Below are 24,391 nucleotides of genomic sequence, written 5' to 3'. Positions count from 1 at the left end.
TAACATTTATCACAGACCAAAGATCTAGACGAGACCTAGACTTCGTACTCACAATTTGGCTGTTTAGGTGATCTTCTACAAATCCATTCGATATAATCGATTCAAACTTCAGATTTGTTATCAGAATTAAGTAAGAATATATTTAGCAACCAAATTTTAAATAAAATAACTAAGCACACGACGTTAAAAGAAATAAATTATTACATAGAACATGTAAATTTTGTTAGTAACTAAAAATTATGTACTAATTTATTAGAAGACTAAAAAAGAAAAAAAAAATTAAAATAAAATTATATTTCCTAAATATTCGCTACAAAATTTTCTAACTAAATTTAACAGATTATCTTTTCAGCTTCAATATGGAATGTATTATTCCACTATACATTTCAACCTGTTTCAAGACAGCCTTCTGTCAAAATCTCAACTATGCAAATGACTGGTCTCATAAAAAACACTTTGGACGGCTTTGAAAAAGTTAAAATCCTAGGCTATTAATGAGTTACCATAGATGCATAACGTAACGTCATAATTAGTATGTTTTTTTTTTTATTATTTTACTCATACGGCTCAACCGAATAATTTGTATATTTTTTTTATTGAACTGAAAGAAACGTCTACGTTCACATTATGCATCTACAGTTTTAAAGGGAGGATACTGTACAGATAAATTCTGGTTAGGAATATGAGTTGAGAAAATATTGTCAGCACTTATATTGAACCAACTTCAAAACGGGATGTTATTTATACATTACCTCTAATTGGGTTGATGACTAATTTTCAGAAACGGTATTTTAATACTTTTACAGGCCTAAAGCAATCTAAAAAATTGTTGTTGCAAAAGACGTTATCACATAATTACATTTTATATTTTTAATCGTCTTTTAAATTATCCGTCTAAGCGCTCGATGATGTTATGGTGGCAGTTATGATATCACTTTTATGACAGCTTTTTGAATGAATCCTCTGAAATGAAATCATTCCTAAGGTGTATAAGTGGTGTTTAGTCTCAAATTGTACAAATACGAGCGCAAAATATTATGGATTACCGAATTAATTAACGTCTATTTACATTATCCCATGACCTTGGCTTCTGTAACGTCACCAGTAGGTCAATAATGTTTAAAAGGACAATCGCGCTATTTATAAAATTAAGTGTTCTTAGTGAAAGTTTAAATACTTATAAGGTTTGAAGTCGGTCGGTGTGGTAATAAGTTTGACGGAAGGCTGGCGAGTGAGGCCGTCACTTGCGCGCCAGCTGTAGGTAACGCGTCACGATTACTTGTATATCTTGAGGTAAGCGAGTGCGGTCGGTGGCGTTCATCTGTGCCCTCACAGCACCAGCCAGCTGTGTGTATAAATCCAATAATGCCTCTAAACCGATCCCGCGTAGCGCCTTCGCATTCTTATACAGTATGTTTTCTAGCTCAGTCTTATTTATCACTACTTTCTCTGCGTCTGAAAAAGAATCGGATTATTTATTTATTTCACTTTGTTATACGAAATACGAATTTAAAGCTATACATGCAGCTTTACCTACCAATCAACCTTAAGACGTATAGGAAACATTATTGAGATTATACATACACATGTCAGTTTTTTTTTTTTGTTTTTTCTATATACTCGTAAATAGATTAGCTAATATGAATTTGATGAACTCTAAGTGAAAAAAAAACCTACTTTATTTGTTTAAATCAAAAAGTACAGACAATTAGTTCAAGGTGTACATTGGTGTGACGTGAATATTAATTTATTACATATTGCTTTAGCACAAGTGAACGCTCTTTAAATATTTTTTGAACATACTAACTATCCATTACGTATGGATAAAGATATTGGATGACTTAATAAAACCCTATAATATATTACTATAGCAAAATGACCGTTTACCTGCGCTAGTGGCCTCGTGACCTGAGTTTCGTTTCTTTGGTGTTGTCTTTGTTGGTGCCTTCTCCGTTTTTGCAGGACTATAAATAAAAATAAATAAAAAAGTTTACTGTAAAATATTAAACAATTATTGTTTTGCTTTATGCAAATATAAATCAAGGTTTCTTTTCACAATACTTGATATATTCGTTTACCATCTCGTACAGTCTAGTGAGTAGAACGAGGTAAGACTGACCTGTCTAGCATATGGTTGATCTGCGAGGTGCAGGTCGGTCAGAGAGTAGAGCGAGGTGAGACTGACCTGTCGAGCACGTGGTTGATCTGCGAGAGGTGCAAATCGGTCAGTGAAGTAGAGCGAGATGAGACTGACCTGTCGAGCATGTGGTTGATCTGCGAGAGGTGAAGGTCGGTGAGTGAGTAGAGCGAGATGAGACTGACCTGTCGAGCATGTGATTGATCTGCGAGAGGTGAAGGTCGGTCAGTGAGTAGAGCGAGATGAGACTGACCTGTAGAGCATGTGGTTGATCTGTGAGAGGTGCAGGTCGGTTAGTGAGTAGAGCGAGGTGAGACTGACCTGTCGAGCATGTAGTTGATCTGCGAGAGGTGCACGTCGGTCAGTGAGTAGAGTGAGGTGAGACTGACCTGTCGAGCACGTGGTTGATCTGCGAATGGTGCAGGTCGTTGAGCTCGTCGCAGTCGCGCGGTCGCCTCAGCGGCGCGTCGTCGTCAGAGCCCGACGAACTGCACGACATCTGCAGCGGCGTCGATGTGATAGGCTTGTTTTCCTTTGACTCCTCGTCCGTTATGGCTATGCTCGAGTCCTTAAAGCTCTGAAATTTTAAATTTTATGATTCATATATACTGTAATGTCCATTATAATTTATTTCAGTTTATAAAGTCCACTTATCACGTAGACGGTTTAACTAGTTTAACGTAAAATTATAGATATACTAACTTTCTGTGCTGTTTTCTGCCTTTTCACAACCAAGCCTTTTGACCAGGCGTTCATCCGTCTGCGTTTGCGCTTTGCCGAATGTGTCTCGCTCTTTTCACCATTCTGTGGCGTTCGCACCGCTTTGCTATCGTTCGTGGAAGTCTCCAAGCTCTCTGTGATGATGAAAGTTTACTGATATTTAATAACGTACAATTATGATAAATAGATATTATTACTCCAAATTTACATTTCTAGAAGTTCTTAAAATGTCCAGTAACAGAATTGTTTTTGTTAATATTTCAACATGGAAAAATTTGTAATAAGTTGCTAAAATATTTTCATACCCTCGAAACGTTATCCTATTATAAGACGATTGGACTAATTTTACTGTCGAATTTAGTGACGCTTAATATGGGCCACTTTTACCAATGCAATGTGACAGATAATGCTAATAAAGTAGTCAGCCACTCACGCAGGTTGGAGGCGGTGTAGATGAAGTCGGGCAGGTCGTTGTCGGCGGCGCCCATGTCCCTCCTGCGGCGCGCGATCTCGCGACACTCGAGCTCGAAGTCACTGTCCATCTCCACGTCGATGAGCGCGTGCGCGTGGTCCCGCAGCGAGCACGCCTCGTGGCGTATCTGCTTGTCTGACGACGTTCTGTACACACATACATAGTTCACATGTTTAGAGGTAAAGGTGTCGAGGGCAAGAATAGGGGGAGAGCTCTTGATTTGACCAATTTACGCTCGTCAGATTTTGTTCCAAACTTATAGGTTATCTGGAAATGGTTCACACATTCTATTCACGGAATCATCGATGCCTCTTCCCAATCTGATATGCACTTAATAATGTAATCAAAACACATAGAGCACTTTTAGCGTATAGTAACGTTTTAGCGCAGTCTTAACGCGATGTTAGTATTTTGACATTCATAATGTACATATTCGGTTTAAAAAAGACACAATTCTTCTGAGGATTGAAATATACATTATATTTATAATAGCCTAAAAATAAGAGGAAGATTTCAAATTGACTGTTTTTATTTATTACTATTGATGTTTTTTTTTTTTTTTCATCTTTTTCAAAAAGTCATTTCGATTTTTCAGTTTAGTATATTTATGAAAATCATCGGACCGAAACAACGTCAAAAAAAGAAGCCTGTAACAGTTAAAACGGAAGTAATTTTTATTCTTTACAATTAACTCACTTCTCAACTAAAATAAAAAACTTGCAAACAAAATGAACATGCTAATAGCCTATAAATAAAATATAAAAAGCCTATATTTCAAGCGCTTGCAACGAAACAACAAAACTTCAAACGATTTGTCATCATTTATTCCAATTCACAAGCAATTTATTCATTACGAAATAACTAAAACTAATATACTTACAAACTCGAAGGCTTCATCTACTCAAAGTGTTTAAATAACGCTGAACCTAATCAAGACAGTCTTGCTAACAAAATAAAACACCGTTAACAAACTCCATGCTAAATTTTAATTAAATTAATTTTACCCGACCTCTAAAACAATGTACTACAAAAGGTTAGAGGATGTAAATTTAATTTATGCTCACATTTCTTCGCAACAACTACATTATTAATACGGTTCACTCATACCTAGACATCCCTCTAGCCCTTTGAATGGCACCCGGAAATATGAAAAAAAAAATGTGAATGAAAAATGAAAATTCACACCAATGATGGTTATAATAAAAAATTTGAAAAGTTAGATATATGTAGTACATGCTGTGAATTTTTTTAAACCCATTTAAAAGATTAGACATAAGTGGAAAAAAAATAGATGGATGAATGAAAAAATGGCTATTATGATGTATTTTTTTTTTTGAAACTCGTTCCTTTTTTAAATACTGAAGCCCTAGAATTGTGTAAATCTGAATGTGAATTGTGTAATCTCTTTTAAGAATTATTTTAATACATCATTCAAGTCACCATTTTGATAAACCATAGACGATTTTCATGACATAAAATCTTGACTTAAAACAGTACAAATTATGTCAAAATTCTATATCACTATGTATGTATATATTTATACAGAGAGATTATGAAGACACGAGTAAATAGCTTTTAAAGGTAAAAAATTAAAACTTTATTATATAATAAGCAAGGTATGAGAAAAGAGAAATTAAAATTATTACCTGTCCGGATTATATTCCAGCGCGTTAGCGCATATCAAATCGATATCGTCCAGAAAGTCCTTGGCGCAATTATATTTGTGCATGTCTACCTTCGTCATCATAGTCTCGAGGTCCATAGGCTGTTTGATAATGTCCAGATAATCCGTCACCTAACAAAGTAAAATATTATATAGTATATTTATACTATCAGTAGTGATAAACAGTTCGAATTTACTCTTTAAGAAACAATATAAGGGAAACAATGAAAAGATGCTAGAGAGAGATGCTTTACAACGCTTTTAGATGTAAAGAACCAAGATCTTAGTAGCATATCTGACAGATACGAAATTCAAGCGTCGATTTAAGTGTTTATTTTAGAGTTTCATTATTTTATTTATTTAATTAATTATAATTTGATTCATGTACTACAAAATTTTAATTTTTAAATATCATGTTAATTTAATTAGTACACTCCAATCACGTGTCGGACCACACACTTTTATAGCTTCACTTTATAAATGTGACTGGGTGTCACTAACCTCTTCCAAGTCGACGGGCTTAGTAAATTTATAGAAACGCCTATTCGAAGCCAGCTTTCTACAAATATCACGGAGAAATATTCTTAATTCCCTAAGCTGATAATCTTCTTTTCGCTTTCTTCTCGCCATCTCTTCTTTACTCTCTCGAGGAGGCGGGGGCGGTGGAGCTAACGACAAATACACGTATAAAAAGAAAGACAACAAGATAATTTTATATATATATTTTTTTTTAAACTCTGGTAGCAAACAAGTGTAAAGTCCACCTGATGATGCAGCAATTACCGTAGCCTATAGACGGCTGCAACACCATAAGCATTGCAAGCGCGTCGCCGACCCTACCATTCACTCTCTTCAAAAGATCTGGCCATCTTACTCACCACAGTAGCACAACACAACTTCAACGCAATATTATTTAGCTGTGTGTTATCTTCTATAAGCTCGAGGTACTTCCTCAGACGGGCTGCTCCAGATTTTGTGCAGGAGATACCCCGCTGTGCCCTATCTAAATGAATGATCATACTATTCAAAATATTATAATTATATTAAGAAAAATAATTAAAACTTACCTCTTGGTAGTGGAGGTGGCGGTTCATTATTTTCAATTACCGGTGGCTGTAATGGTGCTTCTGTGATAATTGGCTTTAAGAAGTTGATAACTTCAGAGACAGTCGGTTCTCGTACCGTATAAAGACAGTCTTTGTATGGTGGGAATAATTCTAGAAGCTGAAGGGAAAAAATAAATTTTTACCATACTAATTACATAAATGTACTCAACACAACAAAGACATACAGACAGTTTAAAAAGCTTTTTTTGTAATGTGAACTTGCGCAAAGTGCAAAGCGAATTATAAGCGCCACAGTCAGTTATTATGAATGCTTAACTGTTGTGTATCGAAAATAAATTATACAGAAAAATATAAAACGAAGTTAAGAACATGAAGTTCAATATATATAATAATTTTTTCGACGACCGCTCTGGTATGACGACCGTTGTAGTGTAATGTGCCGTGTCGGCGGCGTCTAAGCACCAACGGTCGCGGATTCGATTCCTGCTCGGAGTGGATATTTATACAAATATTTATTTCCGGTCTGGTCGTTAGTCTTTGTTGGTCTCTCCACCACACCTCGGAGTGCACAATAAGCTGTCGGTCCCGGTCGTTATCATGTACCCCTGATAGCAATCGCTACTCATAGTTGAGAATATATCCGACATAGATATCCATATGCATTGGAGCAGCGTGGTGGATTAAACTCTGATCCTTCTCCTACATGAGGAAAGAAGCCCAGCAGTGGGATATTACAGGCTAAAGAGTGAAGCGAACAATTTCTCATTAATTTCTGCTTAAATACCAATAAGCGATATAGGTCAAGGGTTTTAAGTTCTCGAGTAATAATAATAATAATAATAAATACTCTTTATTGTACACTACAAAAAAATGTTACAAAAAGGGATACATACGAAGAAAGATGTACAAAGGCGGTCTTATCGCTAAGAGCGATTTCTTCCAGACAACCTTAGGGTATAGGACAGGGCATATAAAATAAGAAGCGGTAGGGAAGTGTACAAATAGTTGATAAAGAATTGGCATGGAGTTTAAAAGCTATATGATATAAAAATAAGTAAATATACTACATATAATACATATAAGTAAGAAGTAAAGTAAGTAAGTGAAAAGTTAGTAACGGGTCAGGTCATAACGGTTTTCGTATTATTGTAACTGAGGGCATAACGGTTATCGTATTATTGTAACTGAGGTCATAACGGTTTTCGTATAATTGTAAGTAAAGAGAAAGGCAGTAGGGACGCGCTACCGGCGGCGGCAGGTCGGCGCGCGGCGCGGTGGCCAGCAGCAGCGTGCGCTCGCCGGCGGCGCGCGCGCGCCACAGCTGCAGCAGCAGCGCCGCGCCCGCGCCCGCCAGCGCGCGCCACACCGCCGCCACGTCGCGCACGAACAGCACGCAGCCGCGCGCGCAGCGCCGGCACTCCGAGAACAGCTGCGCACAGTTGTGGGGCTTCAGTTTTATTGCAGCAATTATTCAAATATATCAACTAACAATTATCAGCTCTCCCGTTAGATTTATACCCCTTAATCGCCTATTAGTTAAATTCGATGATTCGAAAATGTAGTATAGTAGAAGGGAACTCGCCCATTTGGCAGAGTTTGCAGTGACCCTGCTTTCTGCTACGAGGGTTGTGAGTTCGATTCCCTCCCTGAGTCTGGGTGTAATAAATATATATATATATATATATATATATATATATATATATACATATAATAAAATGGTAGGAAAGTCAAAACTGTACATTGAATATTTTTTTTTAAAGAATACTTGGGGTGTGATCTACAATCGATACTGAAGCTAAAATATAGTTTTTAGAATTTTTGTCTGTTTGTCTGTATGTATGTCCGGGATAAACTCAAAAAGTACTGCATGAATTTACTTCAAATTTGGCACGAATATTATTAAGAAGTCGGGTCAACATATAGGCTACAAATTATCATGCTATCACCTATGGAGAACGAGCAGTGAACCTTATTTCTTCAACGCATTCTGTAACAACGTGTAATCTAACGAAGCATATTTACATGTTGTTATTATGTTAACATGCTATAAGCTAGCTTTATACTATAAAGACATTCTGTAGTATATTTAGTATCAGCATTGCACCCGTGCGAAGTCGGGGCGGGTCACTAGTAATTTATAAGAATGTTTATCGAATTTCGCGCTTATATATTATTTATTGCGCTTCAGCTGCGCCGACGAGCGCTACGAGCACTGACCGAGATGAGCGCCTGCTCCTGCGAGTAGGCGAGCGCGGAGTGCAGCGCGGCCACGCTCAGCTCGCGCACGGGCACGCGCTCCAGCTGCGCCAGCAGCGCGGGCGCGAGCAGCGTCTCCGCGCACGCGCCCGCCAGCAGCAGCACGTTGGACGCGGCCGGCGTCGCCGTCGACCTGCGGGGGGCAACGCGTTATGGCCGGTACGTACCCCGACGAGCTACAGGTTTACACATGTGGGTTTTCTGGAAGAGATCACTATTTAGTGATAAGACCGCCCGTTGCATGCGAAGTCATTTTTTTTCCCTTTAAGCTTTATACTTATGTAATTGTTATATGTTACTGTGTGCAATAAAGTTATTTATTATTATTATTATTTACACATATTTTGTATCAATTTACTTGTAATGTCGTTATAGATATATCTATACAAATAAATAATAAAATTGGAATGTCTGTTTGTTATAACTAATATATTTATATAGTTAAATTGAGTAACGTCCTCCTTTTTTGAAGTCGACTAAAAATAACCTTTACTGCATATGACATATGAAATACACGGTACCAAAATAACATTTTTTACAATTTTGTCTGTCAGTTTGTTCAGGCTAATCTCTGAAACGGTTTGACCAATATTAATAGAATTTTCCCTGGCAGATACTGATTTAGTAAGGAGTAACTTAAGCTACTTTTATTTTAGAAATTTATTTATTTTATAACACTGTAAACTGAACAATAACTTATTTTGTTAACACACGCGGACGAAGTCGCGGGCACAGCTAGTTGATAATAAATTTATCGCTCAAGCGATTTTTTTTTTAAACCGACAATAACTGTACCTGTGTGTGATATATTTTTAGGCGAGTCTCGAGTTTATTTACGAGTACATAGATAAATGATGATGATCCCAGGAGTCTCGCTACGTCTGGCGCGACAGAGCCCCGGTGGGGTGAGCTAAGAGCTTGGGTCTCACCCGGTGAGGCCGGCGGGCGGGAAGGGCTCCGGCAGCAGCGCGGCGGCGGCGCGCAGCTGGGCGCGCAGCAGCGGCTCGCAGTAGGGCGGCAGGCGGCGCGCGGGGGCGGGCCCGGCGCGCGCGCCCGCCACCACCAGCCCCTCCATCGCCGCCTCCATGTCCTCCACCGTCACCTCCACCTGGAGCGTTTTTGTCAATTCAGTGTGGTAATATAATATGGTTTCTAAACATTTTTGAATATCATATCAAAAATTGACCGCTCCGGCGGGATTCGAACCCGCGTCTCCGACTGACCGTGTCGGTGCTCTAGCCAATTAAGCTATGGAACGATATACCCGCTGGATCGAAATTTTTGATATGATGATTTTTATATTCGGTTTAAGCGAAGCGTAATGTGGGGGTGGACACAGACAGGATTGTGGTTCTCAATATGCAGTTAGCTGGATTCAAACAACCGATATCTATTATTCAAACCTATGCACCTACAGAACAAGATACGATAATAGTAAAAGAAAAATTCTATGAAAAATTAGCTGGAGTACTGCAAGGGATAAATAAAAACGTAATAGTGATGGGAGATTTTAACGCAAAGACAGGCAGCAAATCAAACAAAGACGAATTCGTGTTAGGAAAATACAGTAGCGGAGAAAGAAACGATAATGGACAACGACTCATCGACTTTTGTTTTACGTTTAATCTAAAAATAATGAACAGTTTTTTTAAAAAGGGAAAGATGAGAAAGTGGACATGGATTTCTCCAAATGGCAAGCATATGAACGAAATTGATTTCATTTTATCAAAAGAAAAACAAATATTCCGTGATGTCAGCGTAGTAAATATTTTCAGTTTTAATACAGATCATAGAATGGTAAGAGGAATTATAAAATGCGAAAAAAGGAATTCAAGAAAACATATCTTATCAAATAAAAATATAGGCACTTCGTTTCCGTTATCAAAAACTAACTTAGATGAATTAAATAAAACACTACTAGAAATTAAGACGCATAGAACTTTACAAGAAAAATACGATTTTTTAGAAAAAGCAATGAAAGAAGTGAATAGATTACGGACAAAAATAGAAAAAAGGGATAAATTAGCAGTAGAGACAAAAAAATTAATGGAAGAGAAAAAAACTACTGGAGAATCGTAAAGATAATTTCCAAAATATAGCGAACATCAGCAAGAAAATTCAGATATCAATAAGAAGACACCGTAAAGAAGAAAGACTAAATAAATTAAAGGTACAGATAGAAAAAACAGGAGGGATAAGGAAAGGCCTGAAACAACTAAAAGAATATACACAATGGATACCTAATATCAAAAGTCAAAAAAAGAAAACTGGTCAACAGATTACAGGAAGATTGTCAATAATTACAGAGGCAACAAAATTTTACAAAGAATTATACACAAATAAGAATAAAAATATACTGATAAAAGAAAAGAGATTTGAATTAGAAGAAGAAATACCATGCATACTAGAAGCAGAAGTTGTTAAAGCTATTCAAACACAAAAAAGTGGTAAAGCACCTGGTGACGACAAAATTTCAAATGAGCTATTGAAGGACACAATAACCACAATTGTTAAGCCCTTGACCTACTTATTCAACGAAATTCTCTTTACCGAACAAATACCAACTCAATGGACAAAGTCGACGATAATTCTTTTACATAAAAAAGGAGATAAAACAAATATTAACAACTACAGACCGATATGCCTTACATCTAATATTTATAAAGTGTTCTCAAAAGTTATACTTGGAAGAATAACAAAGCAACTGGACGCAAATCAACCAAAAGAACAGGCGGGTTTTCGCTCGATTTTTCAACCATTGACCATATTCATGTAGTCAAACAGTTAATTGAAAAATGTAATGAGTATGGCAAAACTTATTATTTGGCATTCATAGATTACAGTAAGGCTTTCGATTCACTAAGTCACACCTACATCTGGAAGACGCTAGAAAACCAAGGAATAGAAAGTAAATATATATAAATTATAAAAGAAATATACAAATATTCCACAGCGAAGATTCAACTAGAACGAGTAGGAGATGAGTTTACCATCGAAAGAGGCGTCAGACAGGGGGATCCACTTTCGCCGAAGATATTTACAGCAGTTCTCGAAAATATATTTCGAAATATTGAATGGGAGCACTTTGGCATAAATGTAAATGAAACCAACCTAAACCATCTAAGATTTGCTGACGATATCGTACTATTTGCTGATACTCCGGAAATGCTTCAAACTATGATATATCAACTGGACCAAGAAAGCAGGAAGGCAGGCTTATCTATGAATCCAATTAAGACTAAGCTAATGACAAATGCGATAAAACATAACATAGAACTAAGGCAAGAGCCTATTGAATATCTCGACGAATACGTATATCTAGGACAAATCATATCTACAAAAGACCAATATTCAAAGGAGATCGACAGAAGAATAAGCAACACTTGGAAACGCTATTGGTCTTTGAAAGAAATATTTAAAAACGAAACAATCCCAATGACTGTAAAAAGCAAATTATACAACATCTGCATTCTTCCATGCCTTACCTACGGGTGTCAAACTTGGCCTGCTACGTACAAAAACAACGCAAAACTTGTAAGTTGCCAACGTCACATGGAACGAAGTATGCTTAATATAAAGCTGCGAGACCGGTGGACCATCGCTAAAATAAGAAGCAAGACAAAAGTGAGTGATATTAGCAAAACAATTAAAAAACTGAAATGGAACTGGATCGGACATATTATGAGAACAAATAAGGAAAAATTGACCAAAAATATTATGGAGTGGTACCCTAGAAATGGAAAGAGGCAAATCATTGCAGCCTATACAGTCCACTGCTGGACATAGGCCTCCACAAGTTTACGCCAAAAATAACGTGAACTCATGTGTTTTGCCCATAGTCACCACGCTGGGCAGGCGGGTTGGTGACCGCAGGGCTGGCTTTGTCGCACCGAAGACGCTGCTGCCCGTCTTCGGCCTGTGTATTTCAAAGCCAGCAGTTGGATGGTTATCCCGCCATCGGTCGGCTTCTTAAGTTCCAAGGTGGTTGTGGAACCTTGTTATCCCTTAGTCGCCTCTTACGACACCCACGGGAAGAGAGGGGGTGGCTAAATTCTTTAGTGCCGAAGCCACACAGCACAAAGAGGCAAAGAGGGCGTCCAATAAAAAGATGGGATGACGATCTACCAAAAGGATGGAGAAGATTAGCTCGTGAAAGAAAAGTGTGGGAGCAACTAGGGGAGGCCTATGTCGAAGGACAACCTGACAAAAGAACCAGTTACTAAAATAGTAAAAAACTAAAATTGTGTAGTGCTTGTTGGTCAGTGAATAAAGGCTTTATTTATTTATTTATTTAATGTGGGGATAACAAAAAAATAAAATCGTAGATATTTAGTAATAGCATGGTGTCGTCTCCTGTCAAAGATTTTCATTGTAATATGAAACTTTGAATAGTTACGGGTTTTTGTAAAGAGCTCACTATAGACGGCGCCACGGTTCACTTAAACCGAATATAAAAATCATCATATCAAAAATTTCGATCCAGCGGGTACATCGTTCCATAGCTTAATTGGCTAGAGCGCCGACACGGTCAGTCGGAGACGCGGGTTCGAATCCCGCCGGAGCGGTCAATTTTTGATATGATATTCAAAAATGTTTAGAATTCCTGATGTGGGGGTAACACAAAAATAAAATCGTAGATATTAATATGGTTTCTAATAAAAATCACAAGTATCAAATTATTTTTTTTTTAAACCCCCTCCCCAATCCCCCAGGAACTCTGGTCACCTCACTCGCCGTAGAAAAACAACACTTTTGAAAGCAGTAGGTATTATTTAGTTGTGATCAGAGCAGAATTTTTTATCCTACTGTGCTCTACCTCAGTTCCTTTATTCGAAATAGGCTTAAAAAGAACTTTTAAATCATCTTTTTCTTTAATTTTTAAATACAAAACATTTAAGAGGTGTTACGATACAGACTATTGCGTTTAAATTTAGGTGGTGGTTTTACGTCAGTGTGTAATAACTCAAAAATTATAAATGCGGTATTTATAGAAAAGTCGGTACATAACATAAATAATGCTATGACTACTAAAATATGAATATGAAACTGAATGATACTTACATTTTTAGGATCAATAACTAAAGCATATTCACTATCGTAAACTTGTGGATACACCCTTCTGAGCGCTTTTAATACTGCTTCGGAACACAACGCCTTTAAATCAGAACCTGTAGAGAACACAAATATGTATTAGCTTACAAATGACTATATATTTGAATGGAAAATATTTCCTCTATGTTAATGCATCTTTAGCAGCTCGTCAAATTCAAGAGCAAAAATAAGGGAACAAGCAGAATTATGTCAACTTTATCTCATCCTTACTCCACCTTCTTCACATGGCACTCTATATGACGTGTTTGTATGTATTCATATGTATAAACATAAAGTATCGGTTACTGACGTACTTTGTCACAAAGCGAGACATCTTCAATTACATTATAAATATATTTTAAAGAAATATGTTACAACAGAATTTGTGTAGTAATAAATAATATATGAAAATAAAAATTCCCCCTTTCTCTTAGTCACTTGAACGTTACTTGAGAACGACTTGCGATTTCATTCAACTTTTTTTAAAGATATGTAATAAGAACTAGAAGAAGATTCTACCATAGTAGCGTAAATTAAGAAATTTGTATGAAAATGAAAATTTTTTGAATATAATATTGTTATTTAAACTTCAGCAGTGAACACAGAAGACAGTTAAAAGGTCAACGACTCTCGGGTGAGGTGATAAGTAACAAAACGGTCAAGTAACCTCCGTATCCGCCAGTGATGTCCGCTAAGTGGTCCAGCGTGTCGCCGCAGGGCCGCGGCTGCCAGTCCCGCGTGTAGATGTCCAGGATGTCGCGGCGCGCGGCGGCGTGCGGCGGCGGGAAGTGCAGCTCGCGGTCGAAGCGGCCCGCGCGCCGCAGCGCCGGGTCCACGGCGTCCAGGCGGTTTGTTGCCCCTATCACTACCACTTCGCCCCTGGGAATCACAGATTGGGTTTTAAAAACAAATCTTCTCGGGGGGTCTGCACATGAAAAAAAGATCGTGCATATTTTTGAGATATAATTGTGTTTGCTCGCAAACGAAAAAAAAACCGACTTCAATTACATCGAAGAGTAATACAACGTAGATCGACGAAAAAATAGTCAAGTAACTACGCGTTATCAAAGATTACTCAAAAAGTAGTTATCAGATCTAGATAAAATTTATATATGACCACATGATAAACATTAGCTTTCGATTAAATTAAAAATTATCAAAATCGGTACACCCAGTAAAAAGTTATTACGGATTTTCGAGAGTTTCCCTCGATTTCTCTGGGATCCCATTATCAGATCCTGGTTTCCTTATCACGGTACCAAACCCCTACCAACTACCCCTACCAACGGTAGAGATATCCCCTTTCCAACAAAAAAGGAATTATCAAAATTGGTACATCCAGTAGAAAGTTATGCGGTATAATACAACGTAAGTCGACAAAAAAAGCGTCAAGTAAAAACGCATTATTAAATATAACTCGAAAAGTAGTTGTTAGATCTCAAATAAATTTAAATGGGACCAATTGACACACACCACCTTTAGATTAAAAAAAAAAAATTGTCGAAATCGGTCCACCCGGTCAAAAGTTCTAATGTAACATACATAAAAAAAAAATACAGTCGAATTGAGAACCTCCTCTTCTTTTGGAAGTCGGTTAAAAACATTAAAAATCTATTTCGTTGTTTGTTTAAGCTGCCACAATAGTTTTTACTTTACTTTGTAAAAACTATTAAATATGGTTCTCGCACACGTAGATGCAGTAGCCGTGTCACGTCTCGCACACGTATAGATATAGTTACGTATCACCTCTCGTACAAGTATAGATACGGTTAACGTATCACCTCTCGCACAAGTATAGATACAGTTAACGTATCACCTCTCGCACAAGTATAGATACAGTTAACGTATCACCTCTCGCACAAGTATAGATACAGTTAACGTATCAACTCTCGCACAAGTATAGATACGGTTAACGTATCACCTCTCGCACAAGTATAGATACAGTTAACGTATCAACTCTCGCACAAGTATAGATACGATTAACGTATCACCTCTCGCACAAGTATAGATACGGTTAACGTATCAACTCTCGCACAAGTATAGATACAGTGACCCGTTTCACCTCTCGCACAAGTATAGATACAGTTAACGTATCACCTCTCGCACAAGAATAGATACAGTGACCCGTTTCACCTCTCGCACACGCCGTCCATCTCTGCCAACAACGTGCCCACGACGCTGGTGTGCACCTGCTCCTGCCGCACGCTCCTCACGGGTGCCAGTGCGTCTATCTCGTCGAAGAAAATGATGGAAGGCTTCATCTTATTTGCCTGATAAACACACATAAAGACTTATTTATCATATTAACCTTGAACCACACATTCATAAAGTCTTGGTGATAATTTGTCTTTAATGTTGTGAGACACATTTGATAGACAAAGAGATATTTATTTATTACTCCTTACTTATTGTATAGTGGACACAATAAAATCGTCTCTAAATAATCCATATTATAGTATTATTAACAAAATCCAGTAACATCAATTAACAAATATTATAATAGTTACCTGTTGAAACAGCAACTTCAAATGCCGCTCGCTCTCTCCCACCCATTTCTTCAAGCAGTCTGCACCTTTCCTCATGAAGAAAGCCACTTTCCTTCCACTAATTAACTGACATTCATTAGCTAACGCTCTGGCTAGTAACGTCTTCCCTGTACCGGGTGGTCCATGAAAAAGAACCCCTTTGGCTGGCCGAGTTTTGAACTTTTCAAATAGTTCTGGATACATCAGTGGGAATATTACCATTTCACGGAGACATTTTACGTGTTCTTCTAAACCTCCAACCTAAAAGATACAGTAAAATTATTTAGTCTGTTCCTCTTCGTAGTGCTTTAATACAAATAATTAAATAAACTAATTGTTTTTCACAATGTAGCGACATCTTTTTCTATTTTCTTCTCTATTCTCCCGCAATTTTATTTATTTATAAATTTTATTTACTATGTTTGTATTTAATATATAATAAATCTGCGTGAGATTCTATATTATATAATAATATAATAGTTTATAGATATGACTGACAGTAAGCCGCATAAGTATATTACTATCATATGAATTGCTGACTTTATGTACCGGGTTATTACATCTGATTACGAATATCATTATCGCTAAAGAATAGTCACACATTGCCAATACTCTGACAATCTAAAACTTTAGTTATCATTGCAAAATATATTAAAATCATGTCCACAAACTTACTGATGAAAATCTGACACTGCCATCTACTTCTATTGGTTGTATGTCTCTTAAAGCTCTGTCAGTTTTCTTATCATCCATTGATTTGGATTTTTGTCTGAAAGTATTAACAAGTTTTTTTCAATTTACTAAAAAGCTATTCAACAGTAGCAATCAAACCTGTCTTTACAGGTTAATTCATCATTGTTTAATTTATCTTACCAACCCCCTGTAGGTAAATATGATGGGTTACTTAAGATGGTTAACTATATATCCAACACTATTTAAACACCACTCATTCTAAAATAAAAATAGAAGCTTAGTAGAATTTTCATGATAAATACAAAAAAAAAACCTTCAATTACTTGCACTTATTGTCTCTATGTTTATATCTATGGAAAATCGTTTAGAAATAAATAAATAAATTATTGTCTGATACAAGAAAGTAGAATTACAATTTAAAGTTCTAAAAAAATTACATTATGGATCGATATTTTTAATTTTACTAAAGTCTTTTATACACGTTCTTATCTCTTCCTTATACTACTCCATATGTAAATAATATACAATCAGTTTACAATTTCCTTACCTCCCTTTAGTCTTGTTCTTCATAGACACATTAAGATCTTCCTCTGTATCTGAACTAGATGTACTACTCGTGCTGCTACTTGAAGGCGATTGAGCTGAAATATTAAGAGAGATGTTATTAAAAAAGGAACTATATGTAAATATAAACCATTAATAGACTTAAATTGCTTACATCTTATTGTTTTCCTACGTAGTAACTTTGGTTTCCTCTCCCTCAAACTATAAGGTTTTTTTCTTAACGTGAATGTTTTGCCTGAAACAAATATTTGATATGTAAATCATTGACAATTACCACAAGTTTAGTCTGAGACGGTAATTTTGTCAGTTCTATACGTTAGAAATATTGTTGACGACGCGTTTGCGCAACGGTCATAGCGCTGAATTGCGGCTGTTGTAGGTTTAATTTCCGCACATGGGAACCATTCTCGCCGTCAAAGGCGGACGGCGCGCGCGTGCGGCAAGAGCGCCGCGGACGCAGCGAGCTGCCCGACTCCGACGGCAGTAGTAGTAGTCAGTAGTCAGTAGTTACCTCGCGGGCGCGCGTCGGGCGGCAGCTGCACGAAGGCGGGCGGCTCGCGCGTGCAGCACGAGCGCCGCGGACGCAGCGAGCTGCCCGACTCCGACGGCAGTAGTAGTTAGTAGTTAGTAGTCAGTAGTCAGTAGTCAGTAGTCAGTAGTCAGTAGTCAGTAGTTACCTCGCGGGCGCGCGTCGGGCGGCAGCTGCACGAAGGCGGGCGGCTCGCGCGTGCAGCACGAGCGCCGCGGACGCAGCGAGCTGCCCGACTCCGACGGCAGTAGTAGTTAGTAGTTAGTAGTCAGTAGTCAGTAGTCAGTAGTCAGTAGTCAGTAGTCAGTAGTCAGTAGTTACCTCGCGGGCGCGCGTCGGGCGGCAGCTGCACGAAGGCGGGCGGCTCGCGCGTGCAGCACGAGCGCCGCGGACGCAGCGAGCTGCCCGACTCCGACGGCAGTAGTAGTTAGTAGTTAGTAGTCAGTAGTCAGTAGTCAGTAGTCAGTAGTCAGTAGTCAGTAGTCAGTAGTCAGTAGTCAGTAGTCAGTAGTTACCTCGCGGGCGCGCGTTGGGCGGCAGCTGCACGAAGGCGGGCGGCGCGCGCGTGCGGCACGAGCGCCGCGGACGCAGCGAGCTGCCCGACTCCGACGGCAGTAGTAGTTAGTAGTCAGTAGTCAGTAGTCAGTAGTCAGTAGTTACCTCGCGGGCGCGCGTCGGGCGGCAGCTGCACGAAGGCGGGCGGCGCGCGCGTGCGGCACGAGCGCCGCGGACGCAGCGAGCTGCCCGACTCCGACGGCAGTAGTAGTTAGTAGTCAGTAGTCAGTAGTCAGTAGTCAGTAGTTACCTCGCGGGCGCGCGTCGGGCGGCAGCTGCACGAAGGCGGGCGGCGCGCGCGTGCGGCACGAGCGCCGCGGACGCAGCGAGCTGCCCGACTCCGACGACGACGACGACGACGCTGACAATCATTATATTTTTTTTGTTAAGTTTGTTACGCTTAAATTTTTAATTTCAAGATCACTATGAACATTTTTTATTTCACGAGACTTATAACGATTTTTACTTTATAACTGCAGACCCTCGACGATGCCGCCTGCAACGATGCCGAAATATCGGGAGTTTCAAAATAAAAATCGCGATATTTTTTTTTCGCGAATCGTGAATTTTACTACTCAAAACAAAAATCCCGTGACTTACCGGCAATTTCGTTCTGAATTCTACGGAGAATAAAGTGTTTTTAAACTTTATGTAAACAAGCATCAAAGGAGAAGTTAATATAGTAAATACCTACAAATTAACAAATATACACAATTTTAACCATTATTACAAAGTTACAAAAATAAAATTGTAATAGATAAATAACAACAATATACGATAACAAAACATCCCAGCTTCCCGCAATCCTTATCCAGCCTCTACCGAAAATCTTACGTAGATCGTCAGTCCAGCGGACTGGAGGTCGTCCCACACTACGTTTACCAACACGCGGTCTTCACTCTAGGACAACTCTGCTCCAGTAGCCATCGGTCCTGCGATACAAGATGTCCAGCACACTGCCAATCCAACTTGCTAATTCTATGGGCTATATCGGTTACTTTCGTTCTCTCGCGGATAGTCTCATTTCTGACCCTATCTTTGAGAAAGACCCTCAAGCATAGCCCGTTCTATTGCACGTTAAGCTACTTTTAAGCTTCTAGACTGGTCCCTTCGACAGTGTCCACGTCACGGCACTTCAAAGAGGCGGAACGCATTGCTGAAGACTTTTGTTTTCAAACATTGCGGAATTTTCGAAGTGAAGCCTCGACGAAGCCTGTCAAAAATTGCTCAGCCCAACCGTATCCTCCGATAGGCTTTCATTTCGATGTTGTTTCGGTCTAGTTTAATGGTGGGTAGTTTAGTTTGATAGTGTGGCCTCGCTGGACATAATGCTAAACAATTTCGGGAAGGGTAACAACGACCGATACCGTTCTCAGTATGACTTATTTGTTAAACATAACTTTCGTTTCGTTTCGTTTCGTCTAAAATCATACCTAAACCTACTGGTCTTTTCTTTATTGAGGACTCCTTTTGGCCACCCAGCATTTGACCTAGCTTGGCCAACGACTCCGCAACGATAACGATATCGTCCGCGAAACGAACGTGACAGATGTATTCGTCGTTTAAGCTGTTGCCTCGTCCCCTCCAATCTGAGGTTTAAAAGACATCCTTCAGTGTATTGGTAAACAGTATCGGTGATATTACATCCCCATGTCTTACCCCGCGCCCAAGGAAAATGGGTCTCGTTCGCTGGTCTTGGATATGCGTCGTACACCTCGGTACATTGATATATCCCTAGTCGATACATCTCTACAGAGAATCCAAGACAGCCTAGATCTCGACAGAGCCAAAGGCTTTCTCGTGGACCACAAATACCATATACTGCGGCTTATTATACTCTACAGTATTTTGTATAATCTGCCATACGGTATAGGTGTGGTCTACGATGCTGTAGCCATTTCGAAACTCAGCATGCTCGTCGTCGTTGTCGAGTCCTCCGTCGGCCCTCCCAAAACAGCTTATAGAATCCAATGTAAATCCTCGAATACAACTCAGTCGAAATAATATCAACTTCGGTAGACCCAGTAAAGAGTTATGAGGTTATGAAAGCTTTTTTTAAGTCGGTTAAAAATTGTAAAAATTAAAAAAGGTTTTATTTAATTAGCTGTGAATGCGTAAGAACACAAAAATAATGTTTACCTTAAAAATTAAATCATTCATTTAGACTAAACAGCGACAAACAAAATTTTCATATCTGGACTATTCATACACGACACGACATTAAATAATTTTTCAATTAAATATCAAATAATCATGATAAATATAAAAATAACAAAAATTTCGAAAAACTGGATATTTTATCAATTGTCATCAAAATGCTAAAAACTGATAGATTTCATAAACAGTCTTCTATTGACAATGACTTTTAGAACTGACCCACAAAAAAGGTTTACTTACCAGATTCTTGGTCGACTTTTTTCTGACTCCGCCGACCTCTTCCTCTTGTTGATCGTGCCGGACCTTGATTACTAATTATGAAAAAAAATTAAGAATTTTATAATCTATTTCGTTCTCATAATTATGTTTTAACTATGTGAGTATATACTACGTCATTCTTCATTTATTTATTTTTGAAGTAAAACTTCTTTACACACGCTTGATTTGGAGAGTAAGCTTGTGAATGCGGGACGAGAGCGTTACGAAAACTGTGACCGCGCGAGACGAACAGTACTTAAGAAGGAGATATAAGTTAGAGAAGATAGAAAGAGAGAGTTACATTTCGTAAATTTCACTTCAGTCGTGTAGTCTAGAGCACACTTGTTTTTTTTTTATTTATTTATGTATGAGAATGTTATTTATATTTAAAGTCTTTATTCTATATATTATTCTATATATTTATTTATTATATTATTATAAAATTCTATATTATATTATACTTCTATTGACTTTGCTTCCAAATCCCGTAAGGTTGTCGGGAAAAGATGTAATGAGACTACCTTATTGTGTGGCTAGGTTTTTATAATTATCTTTATGTAATAGTGTTGTATATAACTTTCTCACTGTGACGTGCAATATAAATATTATTATATAGGTGTTTGACTCCTAACTGCATTCCCTTAAATGGTGGTTCTGTATGTGTTATAGATGACATTCCAATTGAAAAAACACTTAGCCCTTTTTTTAAATTTGACTTTGGTCTTAATAAAAGAACTATTCTCGCAAGGTACTTCTGATTAACGTCCAATAATATTAATTTTTAGTACTAAAAAACGTTGATAAAGTGAAATATTAATACTAACTGCCTCATACAACTAACGAACCGCATATCACTACATTGTATAAAACAAAGTCGCTTTCTCTGTCCCTATTTATGCTTAAATCTTTAAAACTACCGAACGGATTTTAATGCGGTTCTTTTTAATAGATAGAGTGATTGAAGAGGAAGGTTTATATGTATAATACATGCATAATATAGTAGAGGAATACTGGTAGATTTTGCAACCGTGCGAAGCCGGGGCGGGTCGCTAGTGGAAACTAATTCTTTTTCTCGTAAAATGTATTTCATAGTAAATTATAGCCGTGCTAAAACACTCACGAAAGGTATCATGCCGAAGCAGTTTATCATAGTAGTTCATTTATTTAAACAAAGTCAACTTTAAAAATGGGTTAGGAATTTTTTTCACACGGATTTCCATTTGAAGGAACGCAGTTGGGTGTCGGAGAACTTATCACATCAAGTATTATAGACCTTTCACTGTCTGGTTCTTGGCTCTTTTCTTCTGGCTCTTTCTTGGGCTCAATCTCCTTGTTGTCTATTTTCTCATTTTCTATTTTATCTTCAGTCTGTTTCTTTTCAATTACAGTCTGATTGTTCTCATCCTCCGAATCAGATTCTGAAGCATCCTGTTTATTTAGAAAAAATGGGTTTTACTGAAAATAATTCAGTAACATAAGTTAAAATCAAAATATTATACTTATTCGAATAGTTTACCAAAAATGGATTTTTGAATTAATAATAAATTATAGAAAGTTACGTTTTGTGATCGTTTTAAGAAATAAACATTATTACGTCAACTGCAGTGAAAGTTGTTATCAAAGACTGCCATAAGCCCAAGCTAAAAATTCATTGAGAGCTCTAACAAAAGCATTTTTCACATTAGTTACATACTTAAACTGTATATACTATTATCATGTAAAAAGTTATTAAATTGGGCTATATTTTTAAATGCCGGATAGTTTTTCAAGATATAATTCTGTAGTATTGTATGTATTTATATGTATGTATTTATATGTATGTATTTATATGTATGTATTTATATGTATGTATTTATATGTATATATTTATATGTATGTATGTATGTATGTATGTATGTACGCCGCATTGGCGCAACGGTCACTGCCATGGATTGTGCCAATTGCGCTGGCGGTTGCGGGTTAGATCCCCGCACATGACAAACATTTGTATTGGCCATACAGGTGTTGCCATGGTCTGGGTGTTTGTGCAGTCTTTGTGGGTCTCCCCAACGTGCCTCGGAGAGCACGTTAAGCCGTCGGTTCCGGTTGTTATCATGTACACCTGATAGCGATCGTTACTCATAGTAAGGAAAATATCCGCCAACCCGCATTGGAGCGGCGTGGTGGATTAAGCTCTGATCCTTCTCCTACATGGGGAAAGAGGCTTATGCCCAGTAGTGGGATATTACAAGCTGAAGCGTAATGTAACTATGTATGTAATATGTGGTTGTATTTACCTTTATATTTCTAAACCTCGCTGAAGTTCTTCTCTGGCGCGCCAGCTGTGTGTCTTCGTCTGTATTCGTCGGAGGGAGACTGCGAGTCTGCGTATAAAACGTAATATTCATATTAATATTTATATTAATATTTATTTTTATATACTACAGCAGATCTACACTAAAAAACATACTATGAAAACTGCAATTTTACTTCTCAAAAATGCAGAAACTATTTTAACCATTATTTTAATATTAAAAATATACAAAAATGAACGAAATATATTACATATATCCCAAAGTACACAACACTGCAAGTACATATCTTGGTGATAAATGTCATAGTAGTGGGACAATAAACACAAATCACAAGATAAGTAAAACCACTGCAGAAATCTAGAAAATAATAAAATGGTAATCTTATTAACTACCTCAATTAAATGTATAACTTTAAAATATATAACAAAGTTAGAAAAAACTAAAATAAAATAAAAAACAGTACCGATTTCTTAGTTTCTTTAGCTTCATCTCCTGAAGAGAACTCATCTGAAGAACTTGTTCCAGGAAACCCATACAAGTCTGGATAGCCTTTTACTTTTAACTCATTTGTAATCCAACTTTCATTGAAATTGTGATGCAAGAGTTTGCGCTTTCTACAACTTCTTCTGACATCTGAAATATAATAAATTTAAGTAATTTTCAAATTCGTGATTTTAAAAAAAAATAAACAAACCTAGCGGTAAATTTGGATATTTCTTATAATTTTATAATTAACATGTCATACATGAAAGGAAAAAAATTGTTTTATAATACTGGTATCATTCATTATGTCATTGAAAAATTGTTTATTGAAATAAATTCTAATTTTTTTTTTTTGTTTTTTTTTATTTTGATACTCATGGATGGGAGTTGCAGTAAGTTTAAACGCGAGCTTAAGGGAAGGCCTATGTCCAGCAGTAAGATAGGCTGGAGTGTGATAATTGAAAATGTTATGATGAATGACTTAAATGTAATCCATGTATGACAGTGCACATAGAAACTACTATACAATCGAAAAAATTACTTTGCTGTATTGGTTTGTCCTCACTATCTTCCATATAATTTTTCCTTGGTCCACGATTACGACGAATTTTCATACTTCTAGTTGTTGACTCATTCTCTTCAGCAAAGAATACTCTTACTTGACGAGATCTAGACAATTATATAGTTTCAGTACAAGATATCTTAAGTATAAACTAAATTTGTAGTGATAGCCTTTAAATAGAAAATTTTTGTATGCCTACCAGACATAGTTTTGAATAATAGACATTAAACTCATAAAAAAATGTTGTACCATAATGTCGAAGAAAAAAAGGTAACAAGGTGTTAGAGTTCCCCTTTATCACCATTAATATTTAATTTCTTTGTGGAATGCATTACTAACAAAGTAGTAGCCTATACTCCGTAATG

At 37.5% G+C, this 24,391-nt stretch overlaps 1 protein-coding gene across 1 annotated transcript in view; it reads right to left on the bottom strand.

Annotated features, from left to right (window-relative positions):
- Positions 1 to 953: 953 nt before the first annotated feature.
- Positions 954 to 24,391, bottom strand: part of LOC123660175 (ATPase family AAA domain-containing protein 2-like) — a 29,383-nt gene continuing 5,945 nt past the window's right edge. The window contains exons 4-28 of the mRNA XM_045595277.1: positions 24,006 to 24,133; positions 23,445 to 23,614; positions 22,964 to 23,050; positions 21,968 to 22,115; positions 19,706 to 19,861; positions 18,523 to 18,633; positions 17,343 to 17,423; positions 17,172 to 17,265; positions 16,607 to 16,700; positions 15,914 to 16,192; positions 15,540 to 15,676; positions 14,074 to 14,285; positions 13,377 to 13,483; positions 9,245 to 9,423; positions 8,277 to 8,448; positions 7,306 to 7,488; positions 6,060 to 6,216; positions 5,494 to 5,660; positions 4,977 to 5,124; positions 4,437 to 4,467; positions 3,259 to 3,475; positions 2,840 to 2,980; positions 2,527 to 2,714; positions 1,888 to 1,964; positions 954 to 1,455 (exon numbers count right to left, since the gene is read on the bottom strand). Coding sequence (XP_045451233.1) covers positions 1,241 to 1,455; positions 1,888 to 1,964; positions 2,527 to 2,714; positions 2,840 to 2,980; positions 3,259 to 3,475; positions 4,437 to 4,467; positions 4,977 to 5,124; positions 5,494 to 5,660; positions 6,060 to 6,216; positions 7,306 to 7,488; positions 8,277 to 8,448; positions 9,245 to 9,423; positions 13,377 to 13,483; positions 14,074 to 14,285; positions 15,540 to 15,676; positions 15,914 to 16,192; positions 16,607 to 16,700; positions 17,172 to 17,265; positions 17,343 to 17,423; positions 18,523 to 18,633; positions 19,706 to 19,861; positions 21,968 to 22,115; positions 22,964 to 23,050; positions 23,445 to 23,614; positions 24,006 to 24,133 — 3,679 coding nt within the window. The 3' untranslated portion in view covers positions 954 to 1,240. The remainder of the gene's footprint in view (positions 1,456 to 1,887; positions 1,965 to 2,526; positions 2,715 to 2,839; positions 2,981 to 3,258; positions 3,476 to 4,436; positions 4,468 to 4,976; positions 5,125 to 5,493; positions 5,661 to 6,059; positions 6,217 to 7,305; positions 7,489 to 8,276; positions 8,449 to 9,244; positions 9,424 to 13,376; positions 13,484 to 14,073; positions 14,286 to 15,539; positions 15,677 to 15,913; positions 16,193 to 16,606; positions 16,701 to 17,171; positions 17,266 to 17,342; positions 17,424 to 18,522; positions 18,634 to 19,705; positions 19,862 to 21,967; positions 22,116 to 22,963; positions 23,051 to 23,444; positions 23,615 to 24,005; positions 24,134 to 24,391) is intronic.

Source organism: Melitaea cinxia, chromosome 15, assembly GCF_905220565.1.
Source record: "Melitaea cinxia chromosome 15, ilMelCinx1.1, whole genome shotgun sequence".
In the NCBI taxonomy this organism is placed as follows: Eukaryota; Metazoa; Arthropoda; class Insecta; order Lepidoptera; family Nymphalidae; genus Melitaea; species Melitaea cinxia.
Note: the sequence above shows the minus strand (reverse complement) of the source record. Positions and strands in the feature narration are given on the sequence as shown.